The sequence below is a fragment of the Lynx canadensis genome, chromosome A1 (genome assembly GCF_007474595.2).
Source record: "Lynx canadensis isolate LIC74 chromosome A1, mLynCan4.pri.v2, whole genome shotgun sequence".
Taxonomy (NCBI): Eukaryota; Metazoa; Chordata; class Mammalia; order Carnivora; family Felidae; genus Lynx; species Lynx canadensis.
The window spans coordinates 82,647,841-82,668,071 of record NC_044303.2 but is presented as its reverse complement, the minus strand read 5'-3'; the positions used below and the strand labels follow the sequence as shown (position 1 = coordinate 82,668,071).

Below are 20,231 nucleotides of genomic sequence, written 5' to 3'. Positions count from 1 at the left end.
CCCAGCCCCTCCTGTCCCCTGGACCTTCCAGTTCCCCAGACCCTCCTGACCCTCAGGTCCCCCAGACCCTCCAGACCCTCCTGCCCCCTGGACCTTCCTGTCTCCCAGGCCCTCCTGACCCTCCTGCCCCCCCAGACCTCCTGACCCTCCTGCCCCCTGGACCTTCCTGTCCCCCAGAGCCTCCTGACTCTCCTGTCCCCCAGACCCTCCTGCCCCCAGGGCCTTCTTGTCCCCCAGACCTCCTGTACCCCATACCCCCTCCCTCCAGCCCCCCAGACCCTCCTGTCCCCCATACCTTCCTTTCCCCCAGACACTCCTGACCCTCCTGCCCCCCAGACCTTCCTGTCCCCTGGACACTCCTGACTCTCTGTCCCCTGGACACTCCTGACCCTCCTGTCCCCTGGACCCTCCTGAACCTCCTGCCCCCCAGCCCCCTAGACCTTCCTATGCCCCAGACTTTCCTGTTCCCCAGACCCCCTGCCCCCCACACCCTCCTCCCTCCTCCCTCCAGACCCTCCTGCCCCCCACACCTCCTGACCCTCCTGCCCCCCAGACCCTCTGGACCCTCCTTCCCCCAGACCCTCCTGACCCCCAGACCTCCTGACCATCCTGTCCCCCAGACCCTCCTGCCCCCAGACCCTCCAGACCCTCCTGACCTCTTGACCCCCAGACCCTCCTGCTTCCCAACCCACTTGCTTCCAAAATTAGATTTCTGGGGCCAGAAGTTCCACACATTTTGTCTGTCTCCAGGTTACACCTACACTTCTACAGGTGATTTCTGGCTTTTTTTTTTTTTTTTTTTTTTTTTGCGTGTCTGTATTTTTCATTTTATTACAGTGAACATGTACCACATAGAAAAAACAGTATTAAAACATGCAGATGGGCAATTGACAATGGGGGGCTGTGCCTCACTCCCTCCTCTCCTCCATCTCCCCTTTGCAGGGAGCACCCCATCGGAGACAAGAGCTTCCAGAACTACGTCAGGCAGCAATCTGAGACCTCCACCCATTCCATTTGAAGCCTGCAGGCTGTCCTGGCTGGGATGGCCCTGTGCTGCCCCAGGAGAGCCGCGGTCTCCGGGAAGGAGGGGACAGAGGAAAGACGAGAGGCCGCAGCCAGCAGGGAAAGGGACCCACACATCTTCAGCTCACACAGATGGCACGCAACGGGCTCGGGGGACCGCAGGGACTCTGCCTGTGGTGGCTGTGCATTTTGCTCACCCTGCTGGCCGGCGCCCCGTAGCACTGCTTGCGTCTGTGTGCTTTCGCCTTTGTGGGGTTCTGTGTGCCCGCGCCCCCGGAGCCCTCCGGCACTCTTCCTTAACATCCTGCTTCCACAAGACGGGATGCTAGTGGCGTGATTTGTTTCCCGTGAGCGTGCCTCCTGGTGGTGTTCTTCCTGGCTGGAGGGCCCGCTTTGTGGCTTCGTGGTGCTTAACCGCACGAAGTCACAATTTGAGGATGCTCCTGATGTTTTGGAGGTACAGGGTCCTGCAGAGAGCACCTGGGTGGGGTTTCCAGTCTGCCCTCCCAGATGCTGGAGTCCCGTCCCGTGGGCCGCAGAGGCCAGTCCGTGGCCTGCAGACGCTGCCGGAGCCAGCGGCGGGCTGAGCGTGCCCCTTCAAGCAAAAGCTGTGGTTGTTTTGCCGTCTGTGGGGCTTCAAAGTAGAATCCACACTGGCTGCCCCTTGTGGGAGTTTGGGGAAGGTTTTTAAGATAAGAAATGTACATTATTTTCAAGCTGGTTTTCTTAATGTTTTTAAAGGACTGCTTCTAATGAGCTCTTTGATATCAAGTACCTCAAACATGTAAACCTGTGCTCATCAAAGGGGAGGGTGCCACGGCGGAGCGACAGCGGGCCCGCAGTGCACCCCCCAGATGCCAGTCCCAGGCCCTCCGCAGTCCCCAGGGGAAGTGAGGATGTCCTGAGCTTGAGCCGGGACACCCCCACCCCGACCCCAGGCCCCAGGAGCAGCAATTTGCTGTGTCTCAGAAGCTCCTAGAAGCCGCCGGGCAGTGGAGGGGCATCTCTTAGGGGTCGGGGCCGCTGATGAGGAGCAGTTAGCCCTTGACACTTGGAAAGCACTGTCTGACACGTAGACCTTGTGCCCGTATCTGCCCTTCTTTGCAAATACTGTCCTTCAGACTCTGACTGATGGCAGATAGTAGCATTACTTGTCACAAAAATGGTGGAGGAAAATGTTGCAAAAACTTTGGGACACACAGCTATGAGGCTGCACAGAACTGCAATTTTTAACATGGATTTGTAACTTAATGTTTCTGTTTATAAGATACTAATGATTTGCAATGTATTTTACTGGCCAATTAAAACAGACCTTTTATTCTTTCTGAGGACTGGCTTGGTCTCCCAGGCGCACCCACTGACAACTGCACGTGGGAGCTGGGGGTGTGTGGTCGAGCCCTGTGTCATTCTGTGATGGTGGGTGACGTCTCTGTGATAGGTGAGGTGCAGCTGTGGGCCTTTAGATCAAGCTGGAAACTGCATGCTCTCCGGGATGGAGACATGTGGGTCAGCATGGCGACTGCCATGGCCCGTGTCCTGCTGGGAATCTGCAGGCATCCAGCCCCAGGAGGGGAGGGTGGGCTCTGTCTTGTGCCACGGTCTCTGAGACTCAGTGGGCCTCGTGCTCCAGGACCGGACACAGGCCAGCATCTAAGGGAGGGGCAGGTGCCTCCGGGAGGCGGAAGGTGCTGAGGACCCAGTCCCACCTGGGTGGGTGGAGGAGGGGAGGCTGCATTGCATTTGGGGGAGACCCTGCCTGCAGGGCAAGAGCAGACCTTCTCTTTTCCCTGGTCCTTTCTTCTTTCCGTTCGGTTTTCACTCAGCTACTGTTTTAGTTCCAGCCTGAGTCAGGGCTGTTATGAAAGAAGCTGATGGTCTGGCTCTGGGGACACCCGGTGGGGGGTGGGGGGTCAGCCCTTCCCTGGGGGCATGGACTTGGGGAGTGAAGTGCCATTACTGCTTCCCTCCGGCCCCTCCTGGTGGCTCAGTGTGGTGGGGTGGTGCCAGGGGTCTGAGGGGTGCAGAGAGGAGCGCCTGCCCATGAGGCCGCCGGGTCGGAGGCTGCCAGCATCAGTCAGGATGGACACGAGCAGCCACGGCAGGGCCACGACAGGGCCACAGGGCGGCTCCTGGCTGATTCAGACACATGTGGGACCCAGGGAACCAGGAGGGCGGAAAGGAGGAAAGCCTGGGGAGCACGGGAACCAGAAGGTCCTCTCCCAGGACCCCTAGTGACAGGTCACAGTGGCTTTCAGGGGCCTCAATCTTGCTCTTCCTCCAGATAACCTAAACGACCCACCATCCTGGCTTTTGTCCCTTGGCCTCTCCAAGACTAGCCCTCTGCACTCGGGAATCTAGGCCCCACACCAGCACCTGCACCGGCCCCTCGGCTGGGTGACCTGAGCCCTCCTGTCAGCGGAGATGCTCTGAAGAGTTTCAGACAAGGTAGAAGTGCGTGTGGAGCCAGGGAGTACCATTTGCCCCATTCTGAATATTTATGATCAACTGGTTGCTCAGGGGAAGCACATACTGTGATTTGTCCCCGTGGCCTTGGAAGTTTGCAGATAAGCATGTGCTGGGATGACACCAGATGTCCTCTGTCAAGCTGTGTTATGAGCTGAATTGTGTCCCCCCCAAAAACTCATACCACCAGCACTTCACCCTGTGACTGTATTTGGAGATTGGCTCTTCATTTAAAGGGGTAATTAAGGTTATATGAAGTCACAAGGGTGGGCCCTAATCCTGTATGATTAGGACACAGCCAACAGACACATGAAAAGATGCTCAACGTCACTCATCATCAGGGAAATACAAATCAAAACCACCATGAGATACCACCTCACACCTGTCAGAATGGCTAACAACTCAGGCAACAACAGACGTTGGCAAGGATGCAGAGAGAAAGGATCTCTTTTGCACTGTTCGTAGGAATGCAAACTGGTGCATCTGCTCTGGAAAAGTGTGGAGGTTCCTCAAAAAATTAAAAATAAAACTATCATACAACCCAGCAATTGCACTATTTACCCAAAGAGTTGAAAAATACTCAAAGGGACGCACACACTCTGATGGTTACATTATCTATAATAGCAAAGATGCGGATGCAGCCCAAGTGTCTGTCACAGATGAATGGATACATATGTGTCTGTACAGGACGGAGTATCGGCCATAGAAAGATATCCCATATGTGATGGCATGGGTGGGCCTAGAGTATATTACGCTCAGTGAAATAAGTCAGAGAAAGACAAATACCATATGATTTCATTCATAAGTGGAATCTAAAATAACCCAATGAATAAAAAAAAAGAATCTGGGGCGCCTGGGTGGCTCAGTCAGTTAAGTGTCAGATTTTGGTTCAGGTCATGATCTCATGGTTTGTGGGTTCAGGCCCCGCGTCAGGCTGTGTGCTGACAGCTCAGAGCCTGGAGCCTGCTTCGGATTCTGTGTCTCCCTCTCTCTGCCCCTCCGCTGCTCGTGCTTGCACTCTGTCAAAAAAATAATAATAATAATAAACATTTAAGCAGACTCAGACCCCTAAATACAAAGAACAAACTAGGCTGCCAGGGGAGGTGCAGGCCTGCAGCTACCGAGTGGACAAGTCCAGGATGAAACAATAGAGCCAATGACAGTGGACGATGTGTGTGGGGAGCACGGCAGGAAGAAGTCGGGTCACTATGTTGTACTCCTGAAACAGATGTAATGTGTGTCAACTAGACTCAAAAGAAGAAAAACAGATTAGGACACAGACATGCAGAGAGACAAGTGAGTAAGGGACGGGAGGCGGCACGCAGGCCGGGAGAGCAGTCCCAGGGGAGCAGGCTCCTCGCCCGGACTGTGAGGGACAAGTGTCATCCGTCCCAGGTCCTCAGATGGTGAGGGACAAGTATCATCCATCCCAGGTCCTCACCCGGACTGTGAGGACAAGTGTCATCCGTCCTGGGTCCTCGGACAGTGAGGGACAAGTGTCATCTGTCCCGGGTCCTCACCCAGACTGTGAGGGACAAGTGTTATTTGTCCTGGTCGCCTGCTGTTCTCCACAGCCACATGAGCGGACTGACAGTGGCAGGGGGTGGGGGGGTGCAGAACCGGGTTTGTCAGCATGTCCCCTCCCCTCCGAGCCCCTGGTCCCTTTGCCTGAGTTTGGTCCACAATGACATGTCCCTGACAGGACAAAGATGCTCAATACGAGGAAATCGTCCAAAGGCCCCAGCACCACAAGTGCTGCCGCATCCACAAGGAGGGGCCTCAGCCTCCTTCGCAGGTGGGGGTGGGGCTGACCTCTGACTTTGCAGTGATGTCACAGGGGCCACTTGGCAACAGAGGCCTGCAGGGCACACTGGGCTGCTCATTGGATCGGACGGAGGTTGGAAGCCATGCTCTGCATCTGAGGGCGCACTCGGGAACCCACGTCCCTCTTCTTTCTGGAGCCCTGACAGAGGGAGGATGATGGAGAAGGACACAGCCGCACACAGGAGGCACAGGCCGGGCCCCGGGGCCCCTCCATCGGGGGGAGCCCCCAGACACCTCAAGGCGGCCAGCGAGATGGTCGAGCTGCAGCGCAGCAGGAGCGTGGGTGGTCTGCTGCAGAAGGGGGACCCTCTGCGCTGCGTCAAGAAGCTGAGCAGGGAGCTGGGTAGGCCAGCCACGCCCCTCCTTCCGGCCCGGCCCCGCCGCCCCTGCCCACACCCAAAGTGACAGAACCAGGCCAGCCTGAGGGCAGGGCCCACTGAGTGGGCCGCGGTGAGCTCTGCTGAGGTCAGGAGGTCAGGAGGGCCGTGGCCATGGGAAGCGTGGGGGTCAGTCCCTCTCGGGGAACCTGGGGGCCTCCCGGACCAGGTCAGCCGTGAGCCCACAGGGCCGGCAGACAGGACACGGGCCAGCTAGGTAACGTTACGCGTGCCGGTTCTTGCCACCTAGGATATCCCTCAACACGCGGTCGTGGGCGGGGCGGGGGCGGGGGTGCGGAATAGCTAGTGCTTGCATGGACGCTCCTTGATGTTAGCCACTTGGGCTCCCCAGTGGGTAGGTGTCTCATGGTCCTCTCCCCAGAGGAGCAGGGCCCTGAGCTGGCTGAGATGAGGGGACTGGTTCAGTCATTTGCAGGGCCCCCAGGAGTTCTGCTTCTCCTGGGAAGGTCACCCAGCGAGCGGCCCTTTTTGAGGTCAGGACTCTGGAAATGAAACCCAGTAAGCAGGAAATGTGGTTTGTTTGTTCAAGACCTATGGATGATTTTGAGAGGTAGGGGTGTAAAAATATTTGTTCTCTCAGTGTAAACATCCAAAGAGGTGTTGTTTCGGGGGAAGGGGTGCTGGCCAGCAGCACAGAGCCACCGCTGGGTTCTTACCCTCTGTCCCCCAAAGCCTCTGAACACGGCGACCCTGTCTCACTTGAGGCTCACTCGAGAGGAGCGAAATTCCCCAAAGAAGCAAGTAGACGTGTCCTGATAATGCCACCACTACGGGGCAGCTGCAGGAGAGGACAGGCTCGGTGCCCGCTATTTCTGGATGTTCCTGCCAGCACCACAGGGTTTCCCCGAACAGCATGAATGGCAGATCCCCACGTGGCTCCCAGGTGGCCTCGGACACCACTCAGCAGCGGGGCTCAGCCTCACTGGAGCCCGCAGGACGGAGAGCATTGGGAAGGGCTGCTCCGGTCCCACTGTCCATGTGGTAAACTGAGACCAGAAGAGGTGGCCCTGCCAGGTGCCCAGGACACACCTCCGTACACCTGCAGGGAGCAAGGGCAATGAGGCAGGTGCCGCCCGAACCCACAGGTACTGAGATGCCACGGACGCAGGACACAGGCCAGCTAGCCCAATGCTCCAAGCGAGGGGCGGCCGGACTAAGTCTGCAGATGAGAGGTCCAAGCCGGCCCCAGGACCAGCTTGGTGTAGGAGGGGACAGCAGGAATCCAGCCACCGGCCGCCAGCATGGGACCCACCACAGGAGCTGCCCGGCTCACGCTGCTGTGTCCACGATGCCCGCCCCGGACTCCAGAGCCCAGGCCTGCCTTGCCGCCCCTCCTGCCCCCCCGGCCGTCCCTCCACCGAGCTGGTGCTCCAGGGAGGGTGTGTCCAGAGAGGAAGTGGGGGGCTGCCCCTGAGAAGCGGGCTTTCTCCAAGGGATAAAGTCAGCAGGGTGGGTACAGCCAGGCTGTAAGGCCAAGTCAGGCCTCTGACCCCCATCACAGGATCAACACCGGTTAAGAGGGTCTCCCCTCCCCAGGCAGTTCAGTGCCTTTTATGCGACTTCCTACTTCCCAGAGGAGGTGGCTGAGGCCCGACTCCCACTGTGCCCCGAGGGGCTGTCTCACACCCCAAAAATAATCTGCAAGCATTTGACGATGTTCACATCTCGGCTGAAGAGCAGAACCAAAGGAAACATTCTATTCCCTTTGTTGCTAAACCTCTGGAGGCCCCGCTTCTCTGACCTCAGACCCCACTCAGCTCTGAGGCAACACTCCTCAGCCCCCAGGCCTCTGCCTGGTGGACGGCCATTGGCTGAGCCCTTTGGATTAAGGTGTCACTGGTAGCCCCGTACGCCCAGAGCCCTGATAATCTCAGGAGCTTTCTTAGAAGAGGGAAAGGAGGTGAGACCAGCAGAGACATAAGTATTAATATTCCTCCGTATGACATATGCCCCAGAGGGTCTACTTTGGAGAAAAAAATCATGTCTCTCTTTTTAGTGATTCTTCTCTTCTTGCCAGATACGTATCATAGGGAGCAGCAGGTTCAGGGATCAGCCGTGTCTTCTAAAACACACACACACACACACACACACACACACACACACGTGTGCCTACAGGTAGGAGCCTGCTGAAGATTTTCCAAAAGAAGTCAATTTTAAAATCCCAAAACTACTGCTTCTGAATCACTCGAGTCCTTCTCTCTGAGGTGGGGACTGGGCTGAGCCTTTTTGGCCCAAAGGACGTCTCGAGAGCCACCAGCTTCTGAAATGTTCTCTGAAGACCCGAGCACACATCAGCATCAGTCCCTGCACCGGTGTGGGCGCGAAGGACGAGAGGAGGAGGAAGACCCTAGTTCTTAGCCACAGGGGGCTCGTGAGTCACCAAGAAGGGCCCAAACAACACAGCCAAGGCTGCGTGCGCTGAGCACCAGGGAGGCCTGGCTAAGATGGGTCTCCCTCCAGTCAGGCCTCCTGACATGAGGCAGGGGGGCCCCCGAGAGGCCAGGCCCAGGGCAGGGATGGCATGGGAGAGCTGGAGACCCAGCTACTCTACTGGTCTCCACACAGAAGCAGCCTGCAGGCTGTCTCCCGGAGCCCAGCCATCAGCTCTCCGGTCCGCAGGGGCCCCCGGCCTTGAGGCCTGGGAGCCACATGGACGGGACACCACCAAGTTCTGTGAGAAAGTCCTCCCTGCAGGATCAGGGTGCTCTGAGGCACCCCACAAGGCCTCCTATCGAAGGACAATTTAAGGCTTTGTAATTTCCACCCCCGCAGCAGGACTGCATTTGGATCTTGGGCCCCATATATATGTGGGTTGGGTTGGGGCACGGGGGCGCCGAGCTGCTGGCAGGAAGGGGCGCAGGTACAGGGAAGCGGCCACCTTTAGCATTCTGGGCCTGGATGTGGCCACGGGGAAATGGGACCTGGACTGTCCTCCCGGACTCAATGCCTGCAGGATGCGCTGTCAGGGCTCGCAGGGCGGCCACGGGCCCAGGAGTTCTGATGACGATCGCTGCCCCTTCCTCCCCAGAGTCCGAGGACCAGGGAAGAGACCTACAGAGTGACACTGAGGATGCCAACTGGTAAGTGGTCTTTGTCCAGCACAGGTGGTTTTCAGAGACGTGAGGAGGACACAGGACACAGCAAGGTGGGGGCTGGGGCCAGTCCCAAGGTTGACGCTTGGACCCCAAAGGAGTCCTGGGGTGTCCTGAGAAGACCCCGACGGCTCAAGGTGGGAGGGGTGCCAGGGCTGCAAGCCGCACACCCCACAGCACCTGCCTCCCCAGGCGGCCCCCCAGCTGGCCATGGCCCGGAGTCTGGGAGCTGGCACCTGTCTTAGCAAACGTTCCCACTCGACTCCAGACCGCTGGTCGTGCCAGAGGTCTCACTGTTTGGGAAAGATGTGGATGTGCAGCATCATTGGCGGACAGCCCCCCAACACCACCATCATCGCCACAGACCCCCCCCCAGCACCACCATCATTGCCACAGACAGAGCCCCCCAGCGCCACCCCCATCGCCACAGAACCAGCCTCGAGTAACACCGCCTACTCCTCGATGCCTAGCAAGGGACACCTCTGCCTCCCCCTCCGCCCACTCACCCTCCCACCCCCAGGCACGCGGAAGGTCCTCCACACCCTGTCCCTCCCTGTCCTGTGGGGTGCATCCCCGAGCCTCCCAACACCCAGGGGGAGAAAGCGCCAGCCCAAAGCTGCATCTCAGGGCACTGATGCTGACCCGTTGTCCCCGCTCCTCCCACAGTAAGGCAGACCCAGAGGAAGAGAAGCAGGAAAAGAATCGGGACTCCCTCAGGAAGTTGGACCCTGATGGTGGCTGGGCGGGGCCGGCGGTGAGGCCACCTAGAGGCCAGTGGCAGGAGCGGGAGGACGGGCCGGGCACGCCTGTAGTGTGGACACACATCCGTCGTCCTCGGGCCCTGCTGTTATTTACTTGTTTGGTGTCTTCCCCAGGAACCGGAGTTGGAGTCCATAAAGCTGGATGAGCCTTTGGGAAAAGAGGCAAGAGCGTTTGACTTTTGTCAAACAGAGAGGGCTAACAGGCACAGTCCTGTGGGGCCACGAGCAGGCTGGACACGTGGGCCCGGGGTCACCTTGGCAGGACCACGTGTAGGCTGGACCGAGCACGACCTCTACCCAAGAGCCTTTGCTCAAGCTCCATGCTCCCAGCTGGTGCTGGGCACCCCTGTTTCCCGACGTGGCTGCCTGAGGCCTTTGGGACCTGACGGGGGTGGCCGTGGAAAGCCCAGCTTTGAAGTGTCCCCAGTCCCATGTCCTGACGCTCTGCCCAGAGACCCATGTGCGCTGCGGTAGGAATCCCCACTGGCAACATCCCACAGGAAGAAGGCTCTCGTTCCCCTTCCCGATCCACGTGGGAGGGGGGAGCTGGGCCCATGACAGATGGTCCCTGGGATTCCAGGAGCTCACCCACAAATACCTGTGGCATTCACTAAAGCACTCCCACTGGAAACCCCTCCTGGGTCGAGCTGCTTCCACACCTCAGTGTGAGTCCTTACCGGCGTGGGGTGAGGGTCCCAGGTGGGTCGTGGGGTCGCGTGCAGGTCTGGAGAGGATGTAGAGGGGATGCCACAGCTCTGGGCATCACCTTGAGGCAATCTCAGACAGGTGAAGCCAGGGCAACTGAGGGAGTGAGCAGGGGGAGAGGGGAGGCTGTACCCCTCCCTCCTCTCTGCCAGAGCTGGCCGTGGGCACCTTGCCGTCCGTACTGCCAGCAGCTCTCTGCCAGCTCCTCAGGAGCCCCCGCTGAGCACAGCCACCGGTGGTGGTCCTGGGGGTGGTCATGCAGACCCTAGCTGTGCCAGGGCCCAGAGCCCACTGCCCCTCCCAGGAAGCCTCCACCATCCACACCTCTTTGGTTTCCATTCACAGAAACCATCTGTGTTTGTGGAGATTGATCTGGGAGACCATGCGGAGGAGGTAAAAGCCCTCAGACAACAGAGCCAGGCTTATTGCCGGGAATGCTGGTGCTCGGGGCCCACGAGGCTTGTCCAGGGGACCTGCCCCACATGCATGTGTTGGAGGCTGAGGTAGAGGCAGGGGTCCAAAGGCCACCCTTGCCTCCTCCTTATCCACCAACCTGCATGCATTCCAGCATCACCAGAGATGCTAGGGCCTGGCTCAACCCTCAGGGTGCCCCCAGGCCCTAAGAACCTCTTCTGGGATCATGCTGGGGTGGAATGAAGGGCGCAGACTTGGGAGTCAAGGACCTGGCTTCCACATCTGGCTCTGCCAGTAAATACCCAAGTATTTGAGTACACACCTCCCAGTGCTTCGGTGGTCTCGTTCGTAAAATGAGGATCTTAGCGGCACCCACATCCCAGGGTGGTTCTGTAAAGCTCTCAGAATAGTGCCTAGACCCAGAAAGCCTCAGTAGCAGGTATCACCATCACCATTACCACCACCACCACCACTGCCACCTCGTCCGCATCCTCATCCTCATCGTCATAGTATCATCATTTTCTGTGAAATGAAGTGGTTGACCAAAGGCCTGTCTGGACCCAACACAAGCGTCCCACAATGCCCTCCAGTTCTCAGCTGTAATGGGCAGCTACCTCTGCAAGTTTTCCAGCTCTCTCATGTTTAAGCTCCTACCCAGGGATTGTTTTTTAATTACTTCTTCCAAGTCTTTGCCCTCAGAACACACCGTACAGTAAAGAATGCTGGTTATTAGCTACTCACGAGGCTGTCTTGGAGGCACCATGGGTTTTAAGGACTCAAGGAAGGTCATCCAGTGGCAGAGTTGGGATTACAGTCCAGAAGTCACAGTGGCCCACGTGGAGGGCACAGTTCCTTGGCCAGGGTCCCCCGATTGGCAATTTTCACTTCACGGTGCCCAAACTCATGGGAAGATGCCCAGTGCCGGCACAGTTTCCAGGCCCCCGTCTGATCCTCAGGCAGGTGCATCAGTTCCGGCCTTAATGGCTATGCTTGCCTCCCTCCCCTTGTCCCCTAAACTGCTCCTCCCACTTCCCACAGGTGGTCACAGGCACCATGAAAGAAGAGAAGCAGTCCGAGATGGACATGGGGGGTTCGTCAGAAGACGAGTGAGTGATGCTTATGGGTTTATACACGGAGACGTGGGGGGCTCTCCTCTACCACGGTGTCTGCTGGCCCCACATCCTTCAGGATGGGCAGAACCCCAATGCGTGCCTTCCCCCCTCACCTGTGTGCATAGAGACCCAGCACTGATGAGCCCGGAGGGGCTGAGACGTGAGCAGCAGGACTCAGGCATGACCCTTACCTTGTGGCCCCCTCACCCCACAGCAAGACCCGCTCTCCCCATCCCATCAGCCAACAGCTTGGCCAGACCATGAAGTGGGAGGAGGCAGAGGTGAGAGGGAAGTGTTGCTGTGAGGGTCCTTCCAGCTTCTCAGTTTGGAGTTTTGGCCGCAGAGGTCACTGGGAGGGAGGACCCATCACCTGGCCGGTGTCTCTGCCACACAGGCCGAGCCCCAGGGCTAGGGTAGGAGACACATTTGTCTTGACTACCTACACCCTCTTAGGGGAGAGATTGGGTAGGGCCAGCCAACCCCCGTGAAGTCCTGAGGCCATAAAGGGTGCTGGGTAGGCTGTTAGGTCACCCAAGGGCCCCTAGACTTATTTTATTTTTTTATTTAAAAAATTATTTTTAATGTTTATTCATTTTTGAGAGAGAGAGACAGACTGCAAGTGGGGTAAGGGCAGAGAGAGAGGCAGACACAGAATCTGAAGCAGGCTCCAGGCTCCAAGCTGTCAGCACAGAGCCCGACATGGGGCTTGAACTCATGAACCGTGAGATCATGACCTGAGCTAAGGTCGGATGCTTAACCTAGTGAGCCACCCAGGTGCCCCACTTACTTTTTTATTTAAAAATATTTTTAATGTTTATTGTTGAGACAGACAGAGACGGAGACACAGAGAGAGGGAAGGGCAGAGAGAGGGAGGGACAGAGAATCCCAAGCAGGCTCCACATTGTCAGCACAGAGCATGACGCGGGCCTCGAACCCACAAACAGTGAGATCGTGACCTGGGCCAAAATCAATAGTTGGGTGCTCAAGTGACTGAGCCCCCCAGGCACCCTTAGTTTACTTTAAACAATACAGAGAAACACAAAAAGAAAATAGCAATTTATCCAACTTCCCACTTGGAATTAACAACTATGTTACTACCTTGTCTTATTTAGCTCAAACATTTTTTAAAAGAAATTCTTTTATTTATTTATTTATTTATTTATTTTTTTTTTTTTCAACGTTTATTTATTTTTGGGACAGAGAGAGACAGAGCATGAACGGGGGGAGGGGCAGAGAGAGAGGGAGACACAGAATCGGAAACAGTCTCCTGGCTCCGAGCCATCAGCCCAGAGCCTGACACGGGGCTCGAACTCACGGACCGCGAGATTGTGACCTGGCTGAAGTCGGACGCTTAACCGACTGCGCCACCCAGGTGCCCCAAGAAATTCTAACAGATATTTAGATAAAAGTATATTCTATTCTAAAACTGGTACCTGTCCTTCTAAGTAACTGGCCCAGTGAGGAACAGCTCAGGAAAAACACAGGTTCTGAGTCACCCAGGCCCCTCTTGGGAGCAGGGAGGGTGGCACGGGGGCACACGGGCCCCTCGTGAGCTCTCGCTGGCACACCCCCCCCTCCACCCCGCATCAGTAGCTTTGAGCTGTAGCCCCGAAGCCTTTGCTTACTCGGTGTGTTGTTATTACCACAAACTTTCCCCCAGGTGTGTATGTTCTGTGAGGGAGTGTCACCCAGTCTGGCCTCAGACGTTCCCATGTCCCTGCCCGTGTCTACTCATGCCAGCGTTTGCTAAGAGGTCAGGGCCTCCCTGTCACACCCCCAGATCCAGGCTGGAGGAGGTCAGAGCCGCCCTGTCACACCCCAAATCGAGGCTGCCCCCATGCTTCTCATTGTCTCTGAACGGACGTGGTGATGGACTCAGCCACACGGGTGCAGCGCGGTGGCTTGACTTGCTGCTCCCCCCACCCCCCGCCCCCGGGCCAGACAATCCCGAAGTCACCCACTCGGCCTCATGGTCTCAGCTCCTTACCTGCTGACTCAGTGGCCCCAGAAAACCCGCAAGCCAGGGCCGGCACATAACCAAGCTTGTGTGCTGGGGGGCTGCTGGGCAGTGGGAAGGGGGTGTAGGGGGGCCCTCCATGTGGGCCTGGCCTTCACGCCCCACCAGGTGGTGTCAGGACCACCTGTCTGTCCCACTGCCCTGCTCACCTGCCCTCGCAGTTCTCAGAGCCATGGCTTCTCTGTCCAGGCTCTTTCAGGCCTGTTTCAGATGGTGGGGTTCGGCACCTGCGGGCCAGCCACTGCTTACTGCCCAGTGGGACACTTCAGCACCGAGTTGTGGGGTCCCTGCAAAGGGAAGGGGGGCGGCTGACCCACCCCAGAGGCAGCCTCGGTTGGAAGTGGAGACCCCAGAGACCACCACTGGGGAAAAACTCAAGTTGTGGTGTTCTGGAAACGGGCAGGGGTAGGCGTGGGGCCGAAGGGAGTGGTTTGGCTCGGCTGGTCTTTGAGGTGTTTCATGTTCAGGGGCCCCTTCTGGCTCAGGCCTCCCAGCGCAGAGGACAAAGGCACTGGGTGGGTGGGAGGCAGCTGGTGGGAGGGCCAGCCAGCCTGCCCAGGAGTCTGGCTGTGGGTGCCGGGCCCCGTGCCCCCTGTGCTTGATGGGCGGCATGCATCTGGGGCGCAGGGGTGCTGCCTGTGGCCCTGGGCTCTGAGCTCAGTAGGGGCGGCACCTGTCTCTCCCCCGCTCGGCCCGCTGTCGGCCCCTAGGACCAGGACCAGCTGGGTGTGCTGCATCCCTTACTCCACCAGAAGGAAGGCCAAGGACAGTGTGTAACAGCTCTGGACGAGGTAGTTCTCACCAGGACAGGGCTGGGGGCCGAGGGGGCATCTAGAGGGGACAGGAAGCAGAACAGAGGGGGCTGGGCTGCTCACCTGATCTCCTGGCCTCCTCGGTCCCGCAGAGACCTGGGAGGGAGGGACGGGGGACGCAGACAGGAAGCTCTAAGAAACGCCACTTGAACCATTTCAGGGCCCCGATGACCACCCAGGTGTGAGCCACTGACCCGCTGGGTGAGCAATGACACCATCTTTTAAAAAGACACAATAAAGCATGAACAGAAGGTGTTCTCTCTCTCTGGTGCCTCTTGAGGGATCCCTACCCCTTCCTTCCATGCATCTCACTCCCTGAAATGTAACTGGGGGGAGGGAGGTGAGTTCAGTGACAGATAACTGACCCCCCCCCCCCAGGTCACATGTGCATGGTGGTGGCCGTGACCACGCAGCCCTAGACTTGGCCCCAGGTGTACCTGAGGGGTCCAAGCCCCAACACAAGGGGCCCCGAGGCAGGGTAGGCATTGTTCCTTGAGGACCTGGGGGTGAGCTTTGCCACAAGCAGACAATCTGTGCAGCCGGAGTGGGAGCTCCCAGTGCCAGAGGCTGCACTAGGGCCTTGCCTCATCCGGCTTGGCTCCAGGGGTAGGGGCTTGAGGGGGTAGGGACTTGAGGGGGAGGGGCTTGCAGGGGGAGGGCACAGAGGGAGGCTGAGCAAAGGGTGGGGAGTCCTGCGTTCGTCATCCAGGTCTCAGCAAACTGCCACAGGCCAAGTGGGCAAAGAACTTCAATTTCATGTGGTCTGACCTGCGACTGAGAACCCAGCAGATGCACTGGCTCACACTCACTCACATGCACACACACCCAGAAGTGCATACTGTACATGCACATCTACACACGTGCGTGCACATTACACTTGTACCCACGCCGGCAGGTGGTCACACCCTCGTGCACATACACACACCCACGTGGGTAGGCGGTCACACCCACGTGCACATACACACACGTGCACCTACACACACACATGCACACACACACACTTGGGCAGGCGGTCACACCCACGTGCACATACACACACGTGCACCTACACACACATGCACACACACACACATGGGCAGGCGGTCACACACACGTGCACATACATACACGCACATAAAGCAACCTCAAGCACGCAAGAGGGCGTGGGCCAGCGACAAGCATCTCTGAGGGTGAGGAACATCAGGGCCCCAAGGTTGGAGGAGTCAGACGCCCGCTGTGTGCGCAGGTGGGTTGGGAAGTGGGCGGGCGCCTCCATCTCTCGCTGCATCCACCAGAGAGCAGGGAGGCCCCGGAGCAGCTGATCCAATCATGGAAACCGCTTCCCTGGCCAGTCGGGTGGGGCTGTCATGTGACCAGGTCCCAGAAAAGGCCGCCCTGCTGAGTGCTCCCCATGTGCTGGGGGTTCAGACAAGCAATACACAGAGGACCTCCCACACCTTGGAGGCTGGGGGCCGCGGCTCATCCCCATCCCGCCCCCCCACCACGAGATGTGGAATACTGCTTCCCAGCCCCCAAAGAGATGGCCCCTGTCCTGTCCAACCCCTCACTGCTACCACCAGCTAAAAGGGTACCTCAGAAGCTTCTGGACAGACGGCTGGTCTGCCCCTTGGCCAGGATGGGAGGAGAAGGCCTCAGGGCCAGGGCCCTTGCTACAGAGCAGCACAGGCCACAGCTGTTAGCCACAGGCCAGGAGGGTGACTGGGCCCAGGGGGGGCCCCTGGCCATGTACCCCACTATCTTTTCGTTGTCTGTCCCTTGCCATTGCACGTGGCTGCTGGCCTCTAGGGGCCTGGGGAGCAGGGACACCCCATGTGTGCTTGGTTGTGACCTTTCCCTGGTTTAGGGTATAAATTCTCCCAAATCAGATGCATGTTTGACTTTTCATTGGGCCTCTGAACCTCACGGTTGGAGGTACTTTCGTTCCATGACATTGGGGGTATCTGCAGGGAAGCCGGTCCAGGGCAGGCCCCAGGGTAACCAGAGGGACTTGGCTTGCAGGGCAGGCCCCAGGGTAACCAGAGGGACTTGGCTTGCAGGTGTGGTGGTTGTGGCTCTGGCCTTCTGCTCCCACAGCAAGCCCGGGGGGGGGGGGGGGCAGCGGTGGCTCTTGAAGGTGGGGACACACAAGGAAAGCTCCAAGCCTCCATCCATCATCTGCCAACGCCTGCCAGCCGCACCCCTGCCCTCGCCGAGGCTTCCACGGGGGAGGTGCAGCCCGTGCAGCAGTGGGGCCTTTCATTCGCTGCTGGAACCCGGAGGGAACCCAGAGTGTCCGGGCTGAGCCCTGGGCTGCCATCTGCTGGCAGCGGGGGGAGCTGACTCGGCCCCGTCCCAGCTCTGGGAGGCATGGGAGGCATGGTCAGGGTGGAGTGACCTGGCAGGTGGTGAGGGCAGGACAGGACGCCCCCTGTGTGGGCAATGAGATGGCCCTGTAAACTTGGGGGGAATGAAAATCCCATCGTCTGGGCTGCCTGCGAACCCTCTCCTGGCTTCCCCTTGTTCAGGGGCCCTCTGGTCCTCTGGGTCCCCTGCCTCAGCCTGCCAGCAGCCCTGAAGCAGGCTCCCTGGTGGCATTTTCTGTCACGAACAGGCTTGGCCAGTGGTCCCAGGTGGTGATCCCCTGTTGTCCCTGGCCGCAGGCCTGACCTGCCCCGCTGGCCCCCTCCTACTCAGACACCTATGAGAGAGGCTTACAGAGCCCTCCGGGGGCAGGGACAGGCCAGGCCTCATCCTGCCTCCACATCTCTGATGGGGCCGCACCGGCTACACACGGCCTTTCCTGCAGACACCCCGCGGCCTCGCCCCCAGCCTATTCTCTCCAGTGGTGTTTCCCCCCCAAATCCAACATGCATCTTGCTTGTGGGTAATATGGGAGCTCACAAAAAGCATTTAAGTTTTCTTCTAGTTACTTGCAGATTCTCAATATTTTAATGTATTTCTCTGGAGCGTGCCCTCTCTCCTCTAGAAAGATCTCTGTATGGAGAGAGACGGATACATACAATGTTTACGAGACTGGGGTCACCCTGCACCCACCTCTGTTCACCAGGTTTCATGTCACAGGCACCTTCCTCGGCGCCGCCCCTGAGTATTTGCTGAGCACCGGCATGAGCCTCTAGCGCCTCCAGGAGCTTCCACTCCAGTGGGGGGCGGGGGGCAGACGGCGGCGGCCAGCGCGGTTTCCTTTGTCTCCACGTCGTTCCGCAGAAGCGAACCTGGTCACTTGAAGTGACCTGCGGTGGGGGCGGCGCCCCAGGACACGGTGCACTGCCAGGGTCACTGCCATGTGAAAATGTCGCGCGGGTCCCAGCAAGGGCTGAGAGCTGTTGTCTGCTCTGCGCCAGGCCCAGTAAACCGTCCTGATTGGTCCTGCAAATTTTAAGTCATTAATTCCACAACGACCCACAAGCTGGGATCTACTCTCAGACCCATTTTGTAGCTGAGTCGGGGGGGGAGGGTGGTGAAGGACTCCGGGGGACACCGGTCACAGCGGGGTCACAGCGCCCACCTGTCTCCGCTCTTGCTGCTCCCCTGGCCTCCGATCCGCGCGGCGCGAGGGTCGCTTCTCCCACCGCGCCCGGAAAGCGGAAGGCGCTTGCACAGTGCGCCCCCTGGTGGCACGCTCGGTGCGGCGTCTCACCACTTCTGCCCTTCAGCGGGCAGGTCACCGCCACCACCCAAGAGGAGGCGATGGCGAGTCGCTTCATTACTAGTAGATAACTTTAACTCTCATTATTCACTAAAGGGGAGGCTGCAATGCAAATGCATTGTTGGACATCAGTTCAGGGGCAGGACTGGGGGAGTGACCCAGACACTCTGTGCTCTGTGGTCAAGTTCCCAAAGCAGGCACTCCCTGCCCTCCTACCTCATGATCCCGAGGCCCCCCAGCCCTGTCCCTGGCACCTCTGTTTAGAGCATCCTGGGTGCCTCCCAGGCCTGGACAATCCTTGGTTCATGTGGAAACTCACCCCAAATGGATCCTTCCCACGATCCCTGAAGTATTTCATTCCATAAAACAACAGGTGAAGCTCCCTCACGGTGCGGTCATCCTGAGGCCTTTTATGAGCCCTGGTGTCACCAGGTGCCCCAGTCCCCAGCCGTGTGGGGAGCTGGAGGGCCTGCTTTGAAAGACAGGAGCTCAGGGAGGGCGAACTGCCCCTTGCACGAGGGTCGGAGGCTGCTGAGGCCTTGGGAGGTGAGAAGCTTACCAGGGAGAGCACCCGCGGGGGGTCTTCTGGGGCCAGCCCGAGCCTGGGCAGAGGCAAAGGTGCACATGCCTGGAGGCTGTCCCCTTGGCCTGTTGCCCCAGAGCACAGCCTGCCTGAGACTCCCAGCCAGGTGTCCTGGGAGGAGGGGGAGGAGGAGGGCAGCCCTGGAGGCAGAAGAGAGGGATGGGGACCGGGATGGGAGGCATGAGCCCTAGTTAGGCCCAGGCCTCCCCAAGGTCTTTCCTCCATTTGTTTTGAGGGGCAGGTTTTCACGGAGGTGCAAGTGTCCACAAAGCAGGAGGTTTGCAGCCACTCAACGACTTTTGGGTCATGCTGGGGTCAGCTGGGCCCAGGACCTGGCCTCGGTGTGACGGTCTGTGACCAACGTGACCTCTGCTGGGAGCAGGAGAATGTGCCCTCTGGGCTGCAGGGTTAGATGAATTCTATTCCGACAAGGCCTTGAGACCCAGGGGGAGTGGGCAATCCCATTACACAGATAAGAAAACTAAGGTCGCAGCGTCAGGGAACACAGGTTCCAAGGGAGCCAGGTCCACATCCTGGTTCTGCCCCCACCAAGCCAGTCCGGATGCCCCACTGGCCTCCAGTCCTCCACCTAGGTCCCTGGGGACCTGGAAAAGGCAGGGTCCTCATGCCCCGCCCACAAGGGTCCCTCAGACACACGCCAATGACCCTGTGCTCCCTCTGATCCCGCAGCCGCTGGATCCCCAGGGAGACAGCCTTGTCCCTCCCTGGTGGGCACGCACCCACTTCTGGATTCATCCCCCGGGGAGCTGCGTCCTGCGCCTCATGTTCTAAGCACCCCCCTCTCAAAGCGGCACCCCGGGCGCTATCACGTCTCTGTCTTCGTTGCTTCAGAGCAACTTCACTGCTGTCCATCAGGAGACAGGCTTCTGTCTTCAACCGACTGGACCTGAAGCCCAGGGACAGCCCCTCAGGGCCGCCTGGAGCCACACCGTTGGCTGCCGCTGGCCGGCCAGGTGTGGAATCCTGGGGGGGGCGGGCACATGCACTGATACCTTCAGTCACACCCAAACACTTAACTTGCCTGTGTGACCTTGAGAAGCTTGTTTCCCAGTCCCCACCCACCCTGCAAATCTCTGTTGTGGGGGAATTGCTCAAGCCAGCCACACACAGGACCTATGAAGGAGCCCTTCTGGAAATTTCCCAGGCTGGGCCGCAAAGCCAGCAGCCAGTCAGAGCCTGGTCCCCTCCATTTGGGCCTCTGACCACTGACATGGGGTCGTGTACAAGCTGTCCTGGTGCTGTTTCCTTCCTGATAGAGGATGGGGACACAGATCCCAGGAAACAGGTCTGAAGGAGGGGCTTGGACAGCCCCCCCTGCTCTGTTTTCCTCCGCCTGAGGTTTCGGTCTCGTCTCGGCACC

At 58.7% G+C, this 20,231-nt stretch overlaps 2 protein-coding genes across 3 annotated transcripts in view; both read left to right on the top strand.

Moving 5' to 3' along the window:
* Window positions 1-2,351, top strand: part of RASA3 (RAS p21 protein activator 3) — a 120,764-nt gene extending 118,413 nt beyond the window's left edge. For both annotated transcript variants that reach the window (XM_030314534.1, XM_030314535.1), the window contains exon 24: window positions 943-2,351. In XM_030314534.1, coding sequence (XP_030170394.1) covers window positions 943-1,018 — 76 coding nt within the window. In that variant the 3' untranslated portion in view covers window positions 1,019-2,351. The remainder of the gene's footprint in view (window positions 1-942) is intronic.
* Window positions 2,352-5,466: 3,115 nt separating this feature from the next.
* CA1H13orf46 (chromosome A1 C13orf46 homolog) lies at window positions 5,467-14,586 on the top strand. Its single transcript, XM_030309595.1, has 8 exons — window positions 5,467-5,653; window positions 8,737-8,788; window positions 9,121-9,360; window positions 9,467-9,554; window positions 9,676-9,723; window positions 10,612-10,659; window positions 11,719-11,786; window positions 14,520-14,586. The coding sequence occupies exons 1-8, from the start codon at window positions 5,467-5,469 to the stop codon at window positions 14,584-14,586; spliced, it is 798 nt and encodes a 265-aa protein (XP_030165455.1).
* Window positions 14,587-20,231: the final 5,645 nt, after the last annotated feature.

What these genes read in the sequence shown, in the direction of transcription:
- CA1H13orf46 (XM_030309595.1), top strand. Translation starts at nt 5,467, where the DNA reads ATGGAGAAGGACACAGCCGCACACAGGAGGCACAGGCCGGGCCCCGGG. An exon ending in GAAGCTGAGCAGGGAGCTGG is followed by an intron (nt 5,654 to 8,736) that starts GTAGGCCAGCCA and finishes CTTCCTCCCCAG; the next exon opens with AGTCCGAGGACCAGGGAAGA. An exon ending in GACACTGAGGATGCCAACTG is followed by an intron (nt 8,789 to 9,120) that starts GTAAGTGGTCTT and finishes GTGGATGTGCAG; the next exon opens with CATCATTGGCGGACAGCCCC.